General features: G+C 39.3%; 2 protein-coding genes across 4 annotated transcripts in view; one reads left to right on the top strand and one right to left on the bottom strand.

Annotated features, from left to right (window-relative positions):
- The window catches only part of eps8l2 (EPS8 like 2), a 34057-nt gene extending 27281 nt beyond the window's left edge, over nucleotides 1–6776 (top strand). For 2 of the 3 annotated variants that reach the window (XM_049574242.1, XM_049574243.1), the window contains 5 exons: nucleotides 487–606; nucleotides 1644–1719; nucleotides 1821–1992; nucleotides 2454–2586; nucleotides 5912–6775. In XM_049574242.1, the coding sequence (XP_049430199.1) occupies nucleotides 487–606; nucleotides 1644–1719; nucleotides 1821–1992; nucleotides 2454–2586; nucleotides 5912–5989 (579 nt within the window). In that variant the 3' untranslated portion in view covers nucleotides 5990–6775. Of the gene's footprint in view, nucleotides 1–486; nucleotides 607–1643; nucleotides 1720–1820; nucleotides 1993–2453; nucleotides 2587–5911 lie in introns of all 3 variants that reach the window. The other variant, XM_049574241.1, reaches the window with a different exon arrangement.
- A 130-nt stretch (nucleotides 6777–6906) lies between these two features.
- On the bottom strand, nucleotides 6907–17030 carry fads2 (fatty acid desaturase 2). Its single transcript, XM_049574244.1, has 13 exons — nucleotides 16786–17030; nucleotides 15931–16208; nucleotides 13393–13503; nucleotides 12830–13027; nucleotides 12646–12747; nucleotides 12447–12572; nucleotides 10716–10776; nucleotides 10565–10641; nucleotides 10300–10397; nucleotides 9946–10042; nucleotides 9783–9862; nucleotides 7524–7649; nucleotides 6907–7317 (listed from the first exon to the last, which is right to left on the bottom strand). The coding sequence occupies exons 2-13, from the start codon at nucleotides 16138–16140 to the stop codon at nucleotides 7266–7268; spliced, it is 1338 nt and encodes a 445-aa protein (XP_049430201.1). The 5' UTR covers nucleotides 16141–16208; nucleotides 16786–17030; the 3' UTR covers nucleotides 6907–7265.
- Between the last annotated feature and the right edge of the window lie 5774 nt (nucleotides 17031–22804).

The raw sequence follows: 22804 nt of genomic DNA on the forward strand, positions 1-22804 counted from the left end.
AAAGAATAATGACAGCATCTGCATTTAGATTGGTTCGCTATAAGCCTCGCTTTCACTGTGCAGTTCTGTCTGCCACCGGGTACAATCTGCCAGGAAAATGAAGGCTCGATTTAAAGCACAAAGGAAGTCTGTCAACAATTGCACAACCAAAACAGGAAGAGGATGGTGCTTTAATTCTCACAATGGCCATCGGTAGCTCTCAGTTGTTAACCTAGAGTATCAGTGTAAGTTCTTTGCCGTTGCTATCCCCACTAACAGAAAATGGTGGACGGTGGAACAAGCAAAGTGACTGCGGAAAACAAAATGCAGTGTGGCCTGACAGCGGCATAGACGAAAGTTGTCGGTGTCATTTAACAATTGCTAAGTTTGATTATGTCTTTTGTGAACTCTTTGTACAAATGAACTGATGTCCAGTGCCACTGAAGAAATTTTGCCAGGTCAAGTGTTTTCAGTGCTGTGGAGTGAGATGTGAAATATGTCTCGCAGGTGATAGAGGATGACAAACAGTGGTGGAAACTACGGAATCGCAGCGGTCAGGCCGGCTACGTCCCGTTTAACATCCTGGATGTTGTGAAAATAGAGGAGCCAGAAGCCATCTATAACCAGGTGATCTGCTGCACTACATATGCACTGCATTGACATTATAGTCTTTGATGAACACCCACAGTAGTTTGGAGGAGCACAGAGAGAGAAGAGATTCACTTAAACATTTCTATGTTAGTAGCTGCACAGAAAACATTTTAGATTTCAGGTTTTGCAGCAGTTTTAAGAGTCCAGTTTGTCTGCATTTGACTGGGTATACCAGCCTGCAGCCACAGGACATGTTGTGTTTTGAATAGATTTTTTCCAGTGTTTTGTACCTCATATATGCGTCCGTATCACTTCAAGTTACTTTGCCTGCAGTCGTGATCCTTATCTGAACTGCACAAGCTTAGGCGTGTTGTCAAGAAGTGTCACAGTGAATTCTGAGAAATGCAAGCAGTTATAAGGAAAGTCTAATTTAATGAGACAGCTCAAGGTTTCTTTATTGCTGCTTGTGGCGTAATTTGTTTTGGGAAATTGTTTCATCCGGGTTTAAAGTACGAAAGATGATTAGGATACAAACAGATAACAGAATTAGTGTCATGATAAAGAGACTCCAGAGATAAATAAGAAATCAGACGAATACAAAATGCAGACAAATAATAAACGATGTGTAGTATGTAGAAATTTTTTTAACATTTTGATTTAATACAAAGTTTATCACAGGATAATGCATCAAACATCACAGATAAAAGCTAAATAACAGGAACACTTGCAGTTGTGTGTCGTCTGAACACAGGTCCTACACAAGTGCAGGTTTAGGTACAAACTCTGGTGATCATGCAACAGTGTTTTCCCACCCTTACTGAAGGCCTACATTCCTACAGACACACACTGCACTCATTCACGCTGCATGCAGGTTCACCAACGCCCTGCAGCAGGTGCTGCATGCAGCTTCTCTTCCTGGTGTCAGATACTTTCACACACATATTTTCTCTTTTGGCTCCTGGGCAAAAATGTATCAGCCGCCAGAGAGATGAAAGACAAACCTGTTTTTGGAATAATAGTGACTGCGGTTGTTTTCTTATGAGGTGTGTTTGTGTCTATGTGTGCGGTTGCAGCAAGGCTACAGGACGTCCCCTCCTGGCACCCTGAGCCATGGAGACAGCTTCAACAAGGGCAGACCCAAAGACAAAAGTGAGTGAACACAAAAAACAAAATCAGGAATCTAGGAACTACAGATATGTAAGAGCTGTTCTCGTTCTGACGTCTGCTTCTGCCCTGCGTCTGTGCTACAGTGATGGATGAGGTCAACAATGAGTTGTTAATTAAGATCACTGCTAACAAGAGCCAGCCGCCCACCAGGAAGTACCGCGTGGAGCGATCACCCAGCAGCCAAGTACCGCTCACCTATGACTCAAATCCAGAGCAGGTGACCGCATGGCTCAGCTCGAAAGGTTTTTCAAAGCCGTAAGTCATCCATGATGCTCATCAATCCAGCATATCAAAATACCTCCACACACCTTCAAGTTCCCACTGAAATATCAGGAAGTATTGTATTTCTTCAGCACAATAGATTTGTAGTTATTTTTATATTTTGTTCAGACATTCATTTTCCTCCAGAGCCACCATGGGGTTGATTGAGTAAAATGTCTCAACAAAAATTGAATGGATTGCCATGAAATTCGACATTCAATTAGGATCAACCGGAATGAGCAGGTGTAATTAATAACATGAATGATGGCTGAGTTTCATGAAATGAGCGGTGAAGACACAACCCAAAGGAAACTGGTCGTTATTAATGTTATTGATCACATCTGTGTCTTTTTGAATGGTGTTCTCACTACTGGAAACTATGTGCAAAGTAAGAAATAAAGTAAATGTATGTATAATAATAATGATATGTGAATGAATTGCCTGTTTGTCTGCAGGACTGTTGAATGTTTGGGGATCCTGACCGGAGCTCAGCTGTTTTCCCTCAATAAAGACGAACTGAAGGCGGTGTGCGGAGACGAAGGCAGCCGTGTCTCCTCTCAGGTCATGGTGCAGAAAGCAGAGCTGGAGGTCAGTCACACACACGCTTGCACCAAAAAATCAGTAAAAAAAAAAATTACAAACCAACACAAATGAACAAACCTGTGTGCAAAGTAATGTAACAGTTAATAGATTTGAATAATGCCCACCTGTCTTAGCTTTCAGTGTTACCTGGGCATGTTGAGACAAGACAGTATACTTGTATAAAAGCTGGTGCCAGCTGTCAGATTATCAGAGAGTCACATTCACATTATAATTAATACAGGTGCAAACCAAAAAGTGGGTGTGAACACGCTGTAATCAGGTCAGAACTAACTAGGCAGGATTATAAGACAACTCCCTGCAAGGACAATAACATAATAACAAGCAGTTATGCAGATTAAATTAATACACAAAATGCAATTACACCATATTAAAATATACAGTAGATGAATCTCCTTACACTGCAAGTACTGTGAATGTGAACTACGTGGCAGACCTGTGTGTGACTCTGATGTTAAACTATAAAGTGATTCATTACCTGTGATATTATTCATGAAATGTAAAATTAACTTAGTCTCTGTCAGGGTAATATGGGATCAAAGCGATGAGTACTAAGTCAAAGCAGAGTCACATAGTGAAACATGGAGGGGACAAAGAAACTGCCACAAAGAGAAGTATTTTGCATCTTTCAGTCAAAGATTACTGAAAGTCCCGGAGTTAAAGGGATACTTTGCCAATTTTCACCCAGCTTCATATCACAACAATGTGGGAAGTATGTGTACATGACTCATGATAATTCCCTTGATGGTAGAGGCCCACATCTCCCTGCTCATCTCTCAGCTCAAATCAGAAACGCTTCATCTGGTGGGACTTCGCTGGCTCTAGGGTAGGGCTGGGCAATATCATCTTGTTCACCATAATAGCGTTATAATCTGAAAGCAAAATTATTACTGACTCCGCGGCGGTTCCTAAAGGAGGAGCAGCTTCAGTAGTGTGAAGTAAACTGTGGCGTCCTGAATGTTTTATGAACAGTCCCAGACTTCTCAGACTGTTTTACTGAGTTACCACAAGTTACCCTCCCTGCAGAGGGAACTGATTCAGCAGCTTCTCTGGCAGCAGCACAGCGTCTCTCCCTCGCTTTCTCCGTGCACACATGGGAGTCAGTGTCGTCAAGTCATTTTGTCATAAACCTTTGGTAATGTTGTCCTACGTGCTGCTCGCAACTCGACAGAAATCTACAAATATGTGAATGTGCAGTAGTTATGGTAGCAGAAATGGCAGAGCATAAAGGTCCAACAACAAACAAACAACTAAATCATTTAGGATTTTACTAAAAGAAGGAAATCTCCTGTTTTTTAATATATATCGATCCCAGGGGACATTTTTTGTATTTAGGAGCTGTTTAAATGTGTATTTTGTGGTATATTTTATTTTGTAGAACTATTTATATTGTATACAGAATCTGAATCTCACTCTGAGTTACTGTTGTTGTTTACAAACTAAAGAAATGAGAGATCATCTTTGTTTAGTTTTTAATGAATATTTGAGGGTAATCTGTTCAGTTGACATGTAAAACTATATCACTTATTTTGTTGCAATTCTGTGTTCTTAAATTATGATAATAAAATATATTTTCTGTTGTCAAGAATCGCAAAAATACCCTGAAATATCGTGGTATTATTTTAGGGCCATATTGCCCACTACAGATTGCACTTCTGCATTTTCATAAGTCCAACACCACAGACACAAAGAGTATCGAAGCTGATCAAAAGATAGACGGGCGTCAGTGTCTCTCTCTGACCAAACTCAGATCAAACTGTAAAACTAGCCAGTGTTTGATAAAGACTTAGGGCTCTAGTTTCACAGACCGGGCGTGGCGGAGGCGCAGCGCACCTGCGCTTCGCCAACTGGGTGTGGCCAGGCAGATTTTGTAAGTTTGGCACACCGTGCGCACTGGCGCAGCTAGTCCTCTTTCCCACCTCCGTCCCTCCTACCAGCGAAAGTCGGAAAGAGGGAGGAGAGAAGGCGTGGAGTGGGTTTTACACACATCACACCAATCAAATGAGCCTCTCTCCTCGCCCTTAAATGCGCTGCGCGAAGGTGTAATGAGAGTTTACTCAATTCGCCATGGCAGAAGAGAGCAACAGCGTCAGACTGGCCAAAGTCCTCTCAGGAGGAAACTTACGAGCAGACCTCCACGGGCTGATGATGCAAAGGTAGCCTGGGAGGAGGTCACCACAATTGTAAATCAATGCTGCGTTTCTTTTGTGCGCGCGCGCGTGCTCGTCCTCTCTCGCAGTCTCACTCTGTTTCTTTTCTTTTGACTTTTCTAAGATGACAGATGCTGAATATATACTCCCTATCTGATGCTGTGGCTGTTTGCGGTTGCAGCTGTGTTCATCAAATCAGGTTCGGTTTCCATTACACTGCCAAACGGTGCCAATCCCCTTTGATCTGACGTCAGATGTGACGGGACAGTCGATATAGAGATACATTTATATGCTGATTGCAGATAGTTACATTGAATAGTGGTTTTGTGGCTATTTATTGCATCGTTAATGTGCCTGATATTCTGGAAACCTGCCTGTGAGGTTTTGGTGACGTGTGCGCACTGTCCGCCGGTCAGCCAAACTTCGGCTTACACCGGCTGCGCTCCCCCTGCGCTGACAGTAGACCTGGTTTCAGATGGCGAGCTTTTAGCCCACCTTCGGCGAAGCCTTTTGGCACGAAACTGTCACTGCGCCAAGGTGGATCTGTCGACACCTCCCCCTGCTGCGCCGCCACACCCATCTCAGCGCACCTCGGTCTGCCAAACTACCAAACTGAGCGCGCCTCGGGTTGCGCTGCTCGAAACTAGCTCTGCGCGGGGTTCGCCACCCTGCGCCGCCTGCGCTGCGCCGGGAAACTAGAGCCCTATGATACGAAACATTTGTTGCCAGTGCTTTTGCAGATTTCTGTCGCCAGGGCCACACTGCCCGCGGAAGCGCAGCGCACCGAAATTCTCGCGCGCGCCGGAGCACCTCCGTTCACATCAGACGCGCATTTCTCCACGCCGTCGACAAGCGATTCTGCTCCCAGCTCTTGTTTTTCACTGCCTGGCTTGTCAGATTCGCTCGCGGCTCGCGCAGAAAATAGACCAGACGCCGAACTGATCGCTGCAAATCGTGAGCCTGCCGCGGAGCTTCCCGGCGCGGCGCGGCCAGTGTGGACGACACAGTCGGTTAACAGTACAGTCAATGAAAAGCTCTAGATGGGCTTCTTTTCCATCTCGCAACCCCTGTCGCTCTCAAACCCTCGGCCTCTCTTTGTAACAGGAGAATTTAAAAGAGAGACAAAGATGATAAAGATGGATTTTATTGTGTTTCCTTCGCAGAAGACCAGGGGAGACTCAGAGCTGCAGGAGGTCATGAAGCAGCGGCAGAGGAGGATCGACTCCGGCAGCAAAGACTGAACCTGCCGACCGACACGACCCATCCAGGCGCTTTCACTCTGTGACTGCAGCAGCTTCTACTGTTAGTTTTGACCTACAGTAAAACATACTTAAATGTTGTATGCATTTTTAATTGTATATTTATTTTGTATCACCCAATGTGTATGTATTCCAGTGTTTTCGTATCTAATTATGTTGCTTTTGTTTTCAGTAAATTTTGTTGTCGTACCCGTATGAACAGAGGAACATATAAATATATGTACAGTTTTGTGTGTGTGTGTGCGTGTGTGAGTGTGTGTGGGAGCACAACATGCATGTAACGTACATACAGTATTTGTACGAGCAGTGTGGTCAGTGTTTTAATGCGCATTGTCAATATTGCAGCTGTTTACTGAATGGCTAAAATAGATCGTAGCTGTCGCATATCTAAATCTGTGCCAGAATGTTTGACACATTTTCTGATATATAGCCAATTATTTTCATATTACTGTTTACAGTTATAATAAATAATTCATCATGCTCTGTGTACATCAAAGCAGCCTCGTCATCCTGGTCGGTGGCTGCAGATCAGCATTAGGTATTATTTTAAATACTGTGGCAAGAGAAACTGTCAATAATCCTGCATGAAGTAATTGTCAGTGAGATGCTGTCATCAATGTGTTTTTATGCAGCATGACATTTTGCAGAGTAAACTGCAGACACACAGGAATAATAAGGAATATGTCAGAGTATGTTATGATATGAATATTAGATTTAGATGACATTCAAGAGGGTTGTAAATATTATGGGACACTGTTTAAAAATATATAATCAAAATAAACTTGGTAAATATTTGCAATCAGTTTTTTGCAGGTAATTTCTGTGTTCATTAGTGTGTTAATAAAACCAAACAGTCAATACAGTTCCTTTATTTAAACAGAAGCAGAGCAGAACAAGAGTTGCAAGTAAAGAAGTTAAATTAACTATAACTAATACTCAGTTATACAGGATTTGTCATATTTTATTGTTCATGATAGATAATGAAAAAACATCACTTTAAATACCTCACATCAGTTTCACAGCTGCACCTACAACACCATACTACAGTTGTTCAAGACACTGTAAGGCAACCAGGGAAATCCTGTGAGCACTAAAAACCCGGCACAGAATCTAAAAAAGACTGAACTATAACACCGGAGCTAAGAAAAGATCATTCCCACACTATCAACTGAATTATAAAACCAAACAGATACAATCAGTTTATGATGCAGAAGAGGAGAAACAACATCACTCCTTGTCGTGTCGAGAATAAAACTGGTCATTTATGGAGATATGCGTCGAGCCAGAGGTCACCTGAGTTCTTCAATGAGCTGAAAAAGAAAATGAGAACATTATTCTGTGAGCTGCTCTTTCAGTTCAGACCTTTGTTCAGGACTTCTGTACACACACACACACACACACACACACACATACTCCTTTTGTGGCCTTTTCAGACTTAAAACCATGTTTTTGTTATTGCTTTGCACAACCTCAACATGTCTCATCCTGACAGTAAATAACAGAATAATACACTTACATGAAAACATCAGTGATGCCTCGCCACAGTGTTTTCACCTGGTACGGAATCCCATGTTTCTCACACAGTGCACGGACCAGCGGGGCCACCAGGTGGTAGTTGTGGCGCGGCATCGTGGGAAACAAACTTCAGAGACAAAAGGAACAGAAGGCATCTATCAGGCACTGCAGCATCCAGCATGTCTCGACAAGTGGGGTTTAAATTAACATGAATAATAATAAAGATTTATACAGTACTGTTCAGTGTAGTGAAACATGGCTGTGTTCACCCTTGTTTAACACATTTAACACATTCAGAACCCAAATATGTTAAAACACAAAAACAAAATATATATTGTACAGGTGGATTTCTGCTCTCAGTGCACCCATAAATCAATAGAATTTTTTTTATTAGGATAATTTATTATGTGTTATTTTTTATGTCTATTCCAACGGACAAAGAATCTTAACCCAGAAATCACCTAATACTAAAAATGACAGTAAATAGTCTTATCAGACCTTTTTATAACAAAAAACATGGTTTTAATATTATTCTTTTTACGAATGGTTAACTCATATTATTGAATAAAGTGATTATTTAAAACACATTGTAAATCTATTTTGTATTGTATTTGTCATCCTGACTCAAAATATCCTCAATTTCTTAAGTATCTCCAGAAAACAGTATGTTGAAAACCTTTTGAGAATAATATTCAATGTACATATACCTAATAAATATGCATTATAAGCTGAATGTATCATTAGAAAATCAACGGCAACACTCAGATTCACTGTTTTGAGTACAAGCCATGAATCTTTCATATGATATTTTGACATGTATAAGTAATATAACATCTCATGTTTAGTTAAAACACAGTTTAAACACAAATTATGTACTTCAACAGTAAGATTAAAGGACTGAAATGTGCCTTGGGCTTATTAAAAAAAGGAGTGTGGCTCTACTGTAGTCCACTTTAGATGGTGTGGAACACTGTGATTGGATTATAGCTATCCCATTAAATAAGTCTGTGCATTTGGGTGGAGGCAGACAACAATAATCATAGATCTAGACATCCTAGAAAAGTTATGTCCGTTGGAATGGATGGGGGATCTGAACGGGTTAAAACCTTATTTTATACAGTCTATGGTTAAAACAGCAAACTCTGCAATGCCCAACTGGAGGTAAACCAGGTCACACTCAATAAAAAGTTTGAGGGGAACTTTTTTTTTTTTTTTTAGAGAGAGAGTGTGACATGCAGCAAAGGGCCACAGGCTGGAGTCGAACCCGGGCCACTGCGGCAACAGCCTTGTACATGGGGCACCTGCTCTACCACTAAGCCACCGACACCCCGGGAGAGGGGAACTTTAATAGACTATTTATTTACTCTGAGTGCAAATCAATACACTGCTAGCTGGACAATGCAGCTGCAGTTCACCCAGAAATGACAATTTAATTATTTCACTCTCATTCACAGTAAACTCACAAGAAATAAAACTCACTGACGTTGACTTAATTTAATCAAATACAGTACCACACCACAATACATGTAGTTTTTTGTAGTTTTCAAATGCACTCAAGGTCCTGAAATGTCACCCCTTGACATACAGTTTTAACACCCCGTTTCCCTTTTAAAAGCTCTAAAAATAAATAGTTAGCTTCTTACTTAGAGTAAAAGTGTCCGACATGAACACACTGTTGTCTGCCAAAGAGAGAACTATCTGTTTTATATTTGTTTTTCTACCAGACTTTCTGTTTTTTTCCTTCTGAAGATTAGCTGAGTCAGCTAACAAGCTTTTCTCAAAAAAACGTTAATTTTTAATGTTATTTAGTCATGAAATTCTTGTGTACTTAGGTTTATTTGAAACCAAGTTTTAAGGGTCTTTAACTAACTTAAACTAATTTTTATACTGTAAAACAATTTATTTATATTTTATACAATAAAATAATTTTGTACACGTTTCTCCAAAGGTCAGACCATTTCTTTGAAAACGTTGTGTATTCCACTGGAATTTAAAATAAAGTTTAGTAGGTTGGAGAAGTGTTTGGCTGCACAGTTTGACTTTGTAATGGCTGACCACTGCTTACTATAGGGTTAAATTGTAGTTTAATGATGATTTCTGTGTGCTGCAGAAGCGTTCAGAGATGTTTGATAGACCGTTAATCGTTTTTTGTCTACAGAATTATTGTTTCTGATTTATTCTTAGGAGCTTAGTGTCTGTTTTCCCTTAAAACTTTAAACTGGTGAATGCAGGCTCTCCTTAGACTCAATCACTGACTTACTGGTGTTCGATTTGAAAGTTGAGGTGTCCACTGAACCAGTCATTGAAGGGGGATTGTTTGATGTTACAGGTGGCTTGTAGCTAAAGAGGAAGACGAGACAAAAGTGAATACATCAGCAGCACCTTCAACAGGCTGTTGAAGTGTTTCTGAACAAACCGGGTACCTGCATGGACAGCCAGTCCCGGTGCTTCTCGTGGTCGATGTCCATTGGTAGATGATTCATCTGAGTCACCCACACAAACCAGTGACTCTCCAAAAACCTGTCATTCATTAAAACACAACAGTCACAACATGCAATCAAGGTGTTTATGAAGACTTATAAAGGGTTTCTAAGTTGAAACTAATGGGTTTATTTAAGTTAATGCATCATTTATTTATATCATTATTTATATTAGATGATCCATTATAACTTAGTCTGTTTTTGCTATCCAGCTCTTTACTGTAAGTTTTAGTGACAATGAGTGTTTGATGGCAGTATACTATTATGGTACATGTATGTTAGGGTTGTGATGGTTACCTGACAAAGCTGATGAGCAACACTGAGCCAAGCAGGCCATACATGGGAATGTAACAGCACAGGTAGCGCAGGTAGTAAGACATGGACCAAGCCAGATCCTTTACAAGACAGGGAGGTAAATATGATCGATCTTTGTAATAAACCAGAGTCATGAATCTCTGACACTCATCTCTTATCTTTACATAGCCCACATGTAACCTGACATATCCTAGAAATAGAGTCTTCATATAAACAGCACTGCACCACACAGAAGACAGCATCTTACCACCCAGTCATGGCGGGAAATCATGGTGCGTATTATCTGAATGTGGAAGTAGACTGGAATGAGCAGCGGTGGTCCAACTATGAGAGAAAAAGACAGTTATTCCGGTGAAGTTTTATAGTTTCACTTTTTAAAATGACTCGAAGACATTTACCAAGAAAGAAGTACTGGTGTTGGTGATGATAGGGCATATATTTAATCTTCTTTATGCCGTACTGTAACAGAGAGGAAAACAGTTAGAGTGAACAACTGGTGAAATGTTAAATACTACATATTTTTACTCTTACCTGTAGTGCTGTCAAACTATTTATTAACCCATATTGTTTTAGTGTGAGTTGACAAGTCTGGAGATATTGGCCTCTCTGGAATATAATGGAACTAGATGGCACTCGGCTTGTGGTGCTCAAAGTGCCAAAAAATACATTTTAAAAACTCAACAGCAATGTCTTTTTCCAGATATCATGACCCGGTTACTCAAGATAATTCACAGACCTTGTTGTGAGCAGCTTCATGTAGGGCCTACACCTGTAACCGTATCAGTGCACAGACAGACATGTGCATCCTTACCTAGTTCATCTAGCACCATTGAGCTTGAAAAGAAGTGAGTGGGTTTGGTGGTGTTTGGATACGTCAAATCACTGTGGAGAATCCTATCAGAACTCTGGGTTTGCCTTAACAGAGAGCAGTTCCAGTAGTCAGGCCTTATTGCACTTAAGAGATGCTTTATTTCACTCTACATGCAACATATTCTCACTCCGACCTTGTCACGTATCGCCACTCGGTCGTGGACTTTCCATGTCGACACATGACGTGCAAGGCACCCTGGATGCATCTGTTGTTGACGTTCTGGGATGCCGTGTCAACTTCAGCCTGTTACATGCATTGTGTCTTTTCAAAATGCACTTCATTTGGGGCGTTGGTGGCTTTGTGGTAGAGCAGGCGCCCCATGTACAAGGCTGTTGCCGCAGCAGCCCGGGTTCGACTCCAGCCTGTGGCCCTTTGCCGCATGTCACTCCCTTTCTTACTCTCCCCCCTTCACACTTGTCTGTCCTATCAAATAAAGGCTAAAAATGCCCAAAAAATATCTTTAAAAAAAATACACTTCAGTTTTCACAGGAAATGTACAATTTGCAAACAGCATCTTTAAAAAAAATGTTCTAAGTCAGTGCAACACTCCAAATTTACCTTTTTTTCTTCAACAACAAATGCACATGGTTACGTTTAGCCAATACGTGCACGTGGTTAGGGTTAGAAACATATAACAGGGTTGGCTTTACATTCATGTGGGAAGTGAACACCAGCCTCCTGGGTGAAAGTTGATTGTTGGACCAATCCACCACTCCTCCTGCCAGCCCTACTCGGACTTTTTGCCGGCTTAACTTACATTGTTGTCTGGCCGCATTTGCCCCAATGCTGTCAGGCACTGTTACACACTGACGGCACCCAGCTGCATACCATGCTGACGTGAAAGCCTCACACAAGCCTCTCGTTCATGTGTAGATGTTTCCTTCTGCATGGTGATATGGTTGGTGGATGTAGTTCAGTAGAAAGAAAATAGATCCTACATGAAACTGCTCACAACAAGGTCTGTGGATTATCTTGAGTAACCGGGTCATGATGTCTGTAAAGAGACATTGCTGTTGGGTTTTTCAAATGTATTTTTTTGGCGCTTTGAGCACCACAAGCTAAGTGCCATCTAGTTCCATTATATTAGAGAGAAGGCAGACATCTCTACAGCTGATATCTCCAACACTCGGCAGCTCACACCAAAACAATCTAGACTGATAAAAAGCACTACAGGTAAGAGGAAAATTTGCATTTTTCATTTTGGGGCGAAGTGCCCCTTTAAGAGCTTTTTAAGACATCAGACATATTTGTAACTTGCCTCCACTGGTTGAGTGGTTCCAACTACAAAGATGTGCAACATGTTGACATCAGGGTCCTTACTGAAGATGTTGGGTTTAGCGTGATGCTGGAAATGCCGGTGATTCCACCAGTTGGCAGACGCTCCCTGAGAAAACAGTCTCTTAAACATCTGTGTAAAATCTTCAGGAGACAAATAAAAGATTGAGAATACCAATCACCTTCAAATGGCCGATGGCAAACTTGTGCAATATGTGATTCCAGCTGGACTTCTTGAAGACAGACAGGTGGCCAAAGTCGTGCTGCAGCCATCCAGCCTGCAACTACAGACGAAGAAGAGCAACAAGCACTGACTCACAGTTCATCAACAACATTTCGACAAAGAGATAATGATGTTTGAGTCACCTGAGCGGTCGCCAGCATGAAGGAGATCAGAAACGTCAGCGTCCAGCTGGTTCCCCAGACCCAGATGATGAGCCAGGCGAGGGCCTCCAGCAGCAGGATGTGACCCAGGTGGAGGCAGAAGAACAAAGGCCGAGCTTGAAACAAACCCTCCCTCTCCGCTTGCACCCGTAAAGTGTGGAAATCTTGTATGATTGTTGCCTGAGAGCAGAGAAGAAGAGATACATCTGCCAATTTTGAGCTAGCTGAGAGAAATGTAGGTTCTCATAGCAGCTGAGGATGTGCAGCTTCAGGGGTTTAGTACAGAGGTAAAAAAAAAAAAGGGCATTAAAGCAGTTTGAGTTATTTAACAGCTGATGAAACCCGAGTGTCCAGAATCTCAGATGTGCCCGAACACTGTCAGACTCATGAATAACAAAACAGATCTGTGAATGGTTTGACCTACTCCTCTTCCTCAGGTGTTTCTGTACACGGTGTCCATCCGGCCATGCTGTCCCTCTGACACTAAAGCTGCTACATGAATAATGAGGTGTTTTTTTATTTGAAGAATCCGAGACGGATCTCACGTTTTTGTCTCGGTCCTGGCTGGGCTCTGTCGCTGCCAGCTCTCCAATCAGCAGGGGCTTCAGAAACTTTTGCACAAACTTTAAATCAGGATGAAAAGCGGTGAACGCCTCCTGGAAAACAGAAATGAGAAATCCTATCAGTGATTCAGTAAATAAAACAGGTACTTACATTTATCAGTGGTGGAGGAAGCACTCAGGCAGTTTAGTCAGAGGGAAACTTCAATATTTTTCATCCTCAACCCTATTCTCCCATGTTTTGTGTCTGAATGAGAAATGGGAAAAACAGGTTTTGAAATTGGTCCAGTACTGAGCGACGAAACAGGCTGCAATGTATTTATACCCACTGGGGCGACCTCTAGCTCACCAGGTAAAGTGTGCACCCCATACAGGCTGAGACCTTTGCAGCAGTTTGATTCCAGCCTGTGGCCCTTTGCTGCATGTCATTAAAGGGAAAAATCCCCAAAACATAATCTTAAAAAAAAGTGCAACATCAGTGTATGTCCACTCCTGTTTGTATTTCTCTTTCTGCAACAACTCAACTCGTGAGAATTCAGAATGAGACTTCTCCTCAAGCAAGACCTGGTTAGACACAGTAACAAACACATCAGATCAATGAAAGGTACAAACTGCGAGTAGGTAAAACTGCAGCTAGAGCAGCTGCGTGAACCACCCTCTAGCTACATGACTCACCAACCACACCTAGTACATGGGAATTTCCTGGGAAAAATCGTGGGATAGCAAAGGAATGGCCCACCTTACCATGCCCTACTCTGCCTCTTATTCTACCCTGACACTCTGCCCATGGTCCCCTTGTTCCCATGCCCCCATAGTGCTCATTTAGGGCGCTGCATTTTAACCTAAATTCAACCAATCTAACTGCTCTTGCCTTAACCTAACCAATCCAACCAATGAAGACAATGAGTACAAGCAAGTCGTAGGGAGCTAGGGCAGGTCATTCCTTCACTATCCTAGGATTTGCAAATATGCCACATACCCTTCAGTCCACTGTCGGCCCCCTTTGCCCCATAATTGGCTCAAAAGTGGTATTCCTAACAAAACTGCAAAGTTAGCAATTAGCCATCTATGTAGCATTACATTAAAAACGGGGAGATTAAGGTTAAGGTAAGGGTATTGTCTTTACTTATGGTAATGCTACATTAGCGATTAGCTAGCATTAGCTAAGGCGATTAAGGTTAGGATAAGGGTAATGGGAAGGATTACATCTCGTTACTTATAATGTGAATCAGGTCTTTATATATTATGAATTATAAAGTGAATTATTGCTACATTTGGTTTCATTTATTCACTACCACGTTGTCGCAGGGTTCAGATGGCTGTCATATTGGTGGGTTTGTCTTGTACTAATGGTGGGCGCGGAATGTGTCTGCAGCTTTACATGTCTCAAAAGCTGTAGAAAAATACCCAAGTGAAAATACTTAAGTGTTGCCAGCAAATTGTTCTCATATCAAAAGTAAAAGTAATCATTCTGCAGAAATATGGCTCCTGTCAATGATATATTATTATATATGACAGTTTTAGATTGTTAATACTGATGCATCAAGGTGTAAGCAGCATTTCAATACTGTAGCTGCTCGAGGTGGAGCTTAACTACTTTATATACTGATTAGGCAGTTTAGTGCAGTGGTTCCCAGCCAAGAGGTCAGGCCCCTCAGAAGGTCACAAGAGGGGTCAGGAGATGATTGGCGGCACACAGATGCGGAAAGAAAACAGTTATAGCTGAAACTGCTAACAACTCATAGACCTCTAATACGTGACAAGAGGATCCAACTAAACACTGTTTGTTTGTTTGTTTGTTTGTTGTCCTTTTTTGTGATGAGTCACAAGCCAAGAGGCTGGAAACCACTAATTAACAACAGCTGGATTATATTAGCTCAGCATGTTGGATTTCTGTTAATTATATTTTGTATAAATAATCCAAATCTGCAAAGTGACTAAAGTTGTCAAATATATATGGTGGAGTAAAAAGCCGGTTACACATACTTAGCTACATTCCACCACTGACATTTATGAACACCACACCAACAAGACTGTTATATTCTCAGGAATTTCATTTAGGGTTGTAAAGTAAGTACATTTACTCAAATACTGTACTTAAATACAATTTTGAGGTACTACTTTACTTGATTGTTTCCATTTTCTGCTACTTTCTTCTTCTGCTTCATTACATTTTGGGAGCAAACTTTGCTCTTTTTACTTCACTATAGTATGTATATGACAGCTTTAGTTACTTTGCAGATTTACTAGGCTTAGATTGTTGATACAAAATATAAATTAGCTAATAAATAATTATGTATAATCAAACTATCCAGCAATGTATAAAGTTTTTAAAATGAGCTCCACCTTTAGCAGCAACATTAAAATGACAAACACATTTTATAATAATATTTAATATGATATTATTCTGCATTATGAGTACAATTGGTACTTTAAGTATATTTTGATGCTTTTGTCATTTTTCTTAAGTAAAAGTTTGCTGAAATTCTACTGTAACTTTCTGGGATTAAAACAACATGTTACCGTGGCATCCTCTCCAGCGTAGTGGCTGATGACCCGGATCCCTCCTGGGTGCCTTTTAGCCCACTGTGTGATGTTGTAAACCTTCCGATCGATCACCAGCCACTGGTCATTCCTGTCGCAGTGACTCTGCACCTCCTCCCAGGTGTAGACACCACCAGCCCGCCCACTGCCCTGCTCCCCTGGCTCCGTCAGCTGGCCTCCACCTCCCATCCTCACTGCTGTCTCTGGCCTGGGTCCACCTGCACACTAAAGGGCCAGTCAGCCACAAAGTTTGACACCTGGATGTTACAGACAGAAAGAAGAAGGAGTGTTTAACGCCCCTGTCTGGCAGTGTGAAGTCACAGATTGTGCAGAGCAGCAATGAGAGGAAGAGTGTTTTAACCTGTTGCTCTCTTTGCTTTAACCACCCAACTCATTGTGACACAAGAGAAGTCAGACAAAGAGCAGAGCAACATCCCCACTAATAATTGATGATGAAATCCGACTAACAGGAGGCTGCTGGTGTAGCAGGGCGCATTTTCACATATGGATCACTTGTTTGTATAAACATTAACCTTTGATACACATGCCGCATGATAGAAACACTGGAAATAATCTATATTTAGCCTGTAGGTGCGTTTTTGTGCGACTGTTCATTTCCATAGCAGCGCATTTATGCAATAAGTCGCATTTCATCACACTAAAAAGCAGTTGATGCGCAAAAACAGGACACAAATCAGACCCATGAAACCACAAACTGCCTATCGATTAACGTTTATCACCCGCGTATTGATCAGTTGGACAGTAATCGCAGAGAGCGGCTGGCGGGCTATGCAGGCCCGCTGCATGGAAAGATGAAAAATATTTCACACTTACAGTATCCAGATTTTGGCTACTCTCCCTTGGTTTCAGTCACACTGACACACCGGCTCATTTTATCTGCTCCCGCTCCGGTCACAGTCATTTCCAATAGTAAACATCCCAAAATTCATCCTCTTGTCTTGTCTAATATGTTCACGGACTCATTCACCCACTCATTCAGTACAAATTCCGAGCAGATCATTCGAGGGTTTCTGGGCCAATCGGCGTACAGTATATCCTGGACCGCTGGCTGATGTGCAATAGGCTCAACAAGCAGCTCGTCTGAATATCACACAGTCCACTCACAGTCAGTGCGCTCACACGGAAACAGCCGCTCACACACCAGCCACCATGTTACAGGAATATTAGCCTCCATTATGTTATATACAGTATGTTATATGAATATTATCCACCATTATGTTATATACAGGATGTTACATGAATATTATCCACCATTATGTTATATACAGTATGTTATATGAATATTATCCACCATTATGTTATATACAGGATGTTACAGGAATATTATCCACCATTATGTTATATACAGGATGTTACATGAATATTATCCACCATTATGTTATATACAGTATGTTACATGAATATTATCCACCATTATGTTATATACAGGATGTTACATGAATATTATCCACCATTATGTTATATACAGTATGTTATATGAATATTATCCACCATTATGTTATATACAGGATGTTACATGAATATTATCCACCATTATGTTATATACAGTATGTTATATGAATATTATCCACCATTATGTTATATACAGTATGTTATATGAATATTATCCACCATTATGTTATATACAGGATGTTACGTGAATATTATCCACCATTATGTTATATACAGTATGTTATATGAATATTATCCACCATTATGTTATATACAGTATGTTATATGAATATTATCCACCATTATGTTATATACAGGATGTTACATGAATATTATCCACCATTATGTTATATACAGGATGTTATATGAATATTTCCCACCATTATGTTATATACAGGATGTTATATGAATATTATCCACCATTATGTTATATACAGTATGTTATATGAATATTATCCACCATTATGTTATATACAGGATGTTACGTGAATATTATCCACCATTATGTTATATACAGGATGTTATATGAATATTATCCACCATTATGTTATATACAGGATGTTACGTGAATATTATCCACCATTATGTTATATACAGTATGTTACATGAATATTACCCACCATTATGTTATATACAGTATGTTATATGAATATTATCCACCATTATGTTATATACAGGATGTTATATGAATATTATCCACCATTATGTTATATACAGGATGTTATATGAATATTATCCACCATTATGTTATATACAGGATGTTACATGAATATTATCCACCATTATGTTATATACAGTATGTTACGTGAATATTATCCACCATTATGTTATATACAGTATGTTATATGAATATTGTCCACCATTATGTTATATACAGGATGTTACATGAATATTTCCCACCATTATGTTATATACAGTATGTTATATGAATATTATCCACCATTATGTTATATACAGTATGTTACAGGAATATTATCCACCATTATGTTATATACAGGATGTTACGTGAATATTATCCACCATTATGTTATATACAGGATGTTACATGAATATTACCCACCATTATGTTATATACAGGATGTTATGTGAATATTATCCACCATTATGTTATATACAGTATGTTATATGAATATTGTCCACCATTATGTTATATACAGTATGTTACATGAATATTATCCACCATTATGTTATATACAGGATGTTACGTGAATATTATCCACCATTATGTTATATACAGGATGTTACATGAATATTATCCACCATTATGTTATATATACAGTATGTTACGTGAATATTATCCACCATTATGTTATATACAGTATGTTACAGGAATATTATCCACCATTATGTTATATACAGGATGTTACGTGAATATTATCCACCATTATGTTATATACAGTATGTTACAGGAATATTGTCCACCATTATGTTATATACAGTATGTTACATGAATATTATCCACCATTATGTTATATACAGGATGTTACATGAATATTATCCACCATTATGTTATATACAGTATGTTACAGGAATATTGTCCACCATTATGTTATATACAGTATGTTACATGAATATTATCCACCATTATGTTATATACAGGATGTTACGTGAATATTATCCACCATTATGTTATATACAGGATGTTACAGGAATATTGTCCACCATTATGTTATATACAGGATGTTACATGAATATTACCCGCCATTATGTTATATACAGGATGTTACAGGAATATTATCCACCATTATGTTATATACAGGATGTTACGTGAATATTATCCACCATTATGTTATATACAGGATGTTACAGGAATATTATCCACCATTATGTTATATACAGGATGTTACGTGAATATTATCCACCATTATGTTATATACAGTATGTTACAGGAATATTGTCCACCATTATGTTATATACAGTATGTTACATGAATATTATCCACCATTATGTTATATACAGGATGTTACATGAATATTATCCACCATTATGTTATATACAGTATGTTACAGGAATATTGTCCACCATTATGTTATATACAGTATGTTACATGAATATTACCCACCATTATGTTATATACAGTATGTTATATGAATATTGTCCACCATTATGTTATATACAGTATGTTACATGAATATTATCCACCATTATGTTATATACAGGATGTTACGTGAATATTATCCACCATTATGTTATATACAGGATGTTACGTGAATATTATCCACCATTATGTTATATACAGGATGTTACATGAATATTATCCACCATTATGTTATATATACAGTATGTTACGTGAATATTATCCACCATTATGTTATATACAGTATGTTACAGGAATATTATCCACCATTATGTTATATACAGGATGTTACGTGAATATTATCCACCATTATGTTATATACAGTATGTTACAGGAATATTGTCCACCATTATGTTATATACAGTATGTTACATGAATATTATCCACCATTATGTTATATACAGGATGTTACATGAATATTATCCACCATTATGTTATATACAGTATGTTACAGGAATATTGTCCACCATTATATTATATATCCACCATTATGTTATATACAGGATGTTACGTGAATATTACCCACCATTATGTTATATACAGTATGTTACAGGAATATTATCCACCATTATGTTATATACAGGATGTTACATGAATATTACCCACCATTATGTTATATACAGGATGTTACATGAATATTACCCACCATTATGTTATATACAGGATGTTACGTGAATATTATCCACCATTATGTTATATACAGGATGTTACAGGAATATTATCCACCATTATGTTATATACAGGATGTTACAGGAATATTGTCCACCATTATGTTATATACAGGATGTTACATGAATATTATCCACCATTATGTTATATACAGGATGTTACGTGAATATTAGCCACCATTATGTTATATACAGGATGTTACATGAATATTATAGCAGTGTAACTGGGCATTATTATTGTACAAAATTAAATATGTATTGGTTATGGTTATTTTAGTAGGGTGAATTAAGGTTGAATTTCCTCCCTCTGTGAGCTTTCTTGCCATAAATTAAAAAAAAAAAAGCCCAAAAATGATACATGTGTGTAATACTGAAGATGTCACCTGTCCATTTAAGGAGGATAGAATTTTCTATCATATTCCAAGAAGGCATGACATACCCTTTTTATGTTAAATGACCCCAATTGGGTGACTAGGACAACACATCTTGTCACTGATTACGGCCAGTGTAAGCATATATATCCTCCGGAGACCCTGTGTCCTCATATATGGACATCACATTTTGGGTTTACTTGACCTTATACTTCTTTGTACTTAACTCAGACCTGTTGTCCTCATTCGTGGACACTTTTTCATGCAGTCTAGTGGTAGCAAGAGCACAATATCTACTAATCCATGTAAAAACAAGATGGCAGCCATCTCTGCCAAGTCAGTCTGCAGTCAAACACAAAAGTGGACAAGGTCCAAAACATCACATTTTATGGTTGAAACTTGTTTATTTATGAGTAATAATGTTTGTAGTTTGATTTGGCAGCAAATTTCACCAATTTTAGTAAGAAGTAACAGTAACAAGCTAAGACACTGTTAGTTAGGAAGTACTTGTTTTAAGACACTGGGACTTAATTATCGTCTTGTTTGAGGACATTGGGACTTTATTATTATTGACAATGACAAAAAAATTAGTTAGCATCACATAATGTGTTTTTTTTAATCAAGTGGAAGGATTCTTCAGTCAAAGTTGAAATAACAAAGATTTGATGGGTTATAGTGAGATTTGCAGTTCCCGCCCCACTGACTCCCGTAGAACTGACACCAAAGGTTGCCACCTCAAACTCCTTCACTGTCTTTGTGACCGTTCCTTTTTTATATATTTTCCTTGCTATATCATACCATTTATCATAAGCAAGTACAGCCATACAGTATACTTTTCAAATATGCAATAAATGAAGGACACTACCCTCTATATAAATTATACAGCATGACATAAATGATTAACACTTTACTTAAGCTTATTGTGGGCTATCTGGAAAATATGATGTAATAAAGGCATTAACATTAATTAAATATGAGCCTGAGGGCTGTGTTCCGCTGGGGTAAAAGCAACACCACTTGGACACACAATATGCATGCATTGTAGCACATCCAAGCAGCAACCTCTAGGGCTGAAAATGAAGTCAACATGGAAGTGACAAAGGTGCAGTTCCTTAAATGGCCACTTGGCCCTAACTCCAAAAGTGAGTCAATCATCATAGACCCCTATGTTAAAATGCCAAACTGTACTGCAGAAACAAACATGTTTGCAGCCTGGTACAGCAAATCTATCCATCTATCTATGTAGAATTGAAACTTTTATTTACTCTTTTTTTGTGCAGAGAAGATTTAATGTGGCTTTTTCTCCCCCTTTTACATTGACCAACACGGTCAAGATGAAAACACATCTAAATTCATCTCTTTGATTAAATGTTATAAGACAACAAAACATGAAAATAGGTAGTTGATAAATGTGCAAATAAGTGTTACTGTAATAAACATAGTACATTTTCTGGTCCCCACATTTTTGACACATCTAATTGCTAAATATCTGTATAAACTTTGCAAGAAAAGGCAAATATTGGTCAATTTTACCACATATGTTTGGACAACATGCCCTTAAAGATATTTATAAGAATCCTAAATGCATTTGTTGTTACAATCAACAAGGTGAACCCAAACGCAGAACACAAACTCAGGAAGAAAGTGGTAAAAAAAGAGGGTTTTATTGCCAGGGTAATGAATGTGGCAGTAGGGAGAAATCAAAGGGTTTTTTGAGGCTGATGAGAGTGGGTTGATGGCACGGGAAGCAGACTAGGTTGGAGGAGTTTGGCTGGCTGGGAGTGTGGCAGAGGAACAAACAGGTGGGCAGGGAGGCTGTGATCCTATGTCACAGGAAAACACAAGGTAAGTATCCAGGAAAAAAGGTATGCAAGCAAAAGTCTGGGTTGAATTCGCAATTCAACAGCAACCTAAAGCATGACTATACCACAGTGGCAGACTCATCGATTTGGTGAGGACTGGAGAGGAGAGCTGGTGTTTTATACTACAGGGTTGATTACTGTATGGTTCTCAGGTGAGCAGCAGAGAGCAGGTGATTTGAATGAATGTGATCAGGAACCCAGGAGAGTGAGGGACTTGCCACACCCACAGCACAAACTGGTGACACAGCCAGGGCCTTGACATTTTTTCTGTCTCAAAGCAATTACCATCATCTTAAAATGCTGTTTGCCTCCAACAGGACTATAGTGATCAGTAAACACAGAGCCAGCACAGTCAGCAGTCATTTTGAAATGGAAAAGTATTTATGGTATTATTATGAAACAGGTGTGTTGCAGTTCCCTCTT

Source organism: Epinephelus fuscoguttatus, linkage group LG4 (assembly GCF_011397635.1).
Source record: "Epinephelus fuscoguttatus linkage group LG4, E.fuscoguttatus.final_Chr_v1".
In the NCBI taxonomy this organism is placed as follows: domain Eukaryota; kingdom Metazoa; phylum Chordata; class Actinopteri; order Perciformes; family Serranidae; genus Epinephelus; species Epinephelus fuscoguttatus.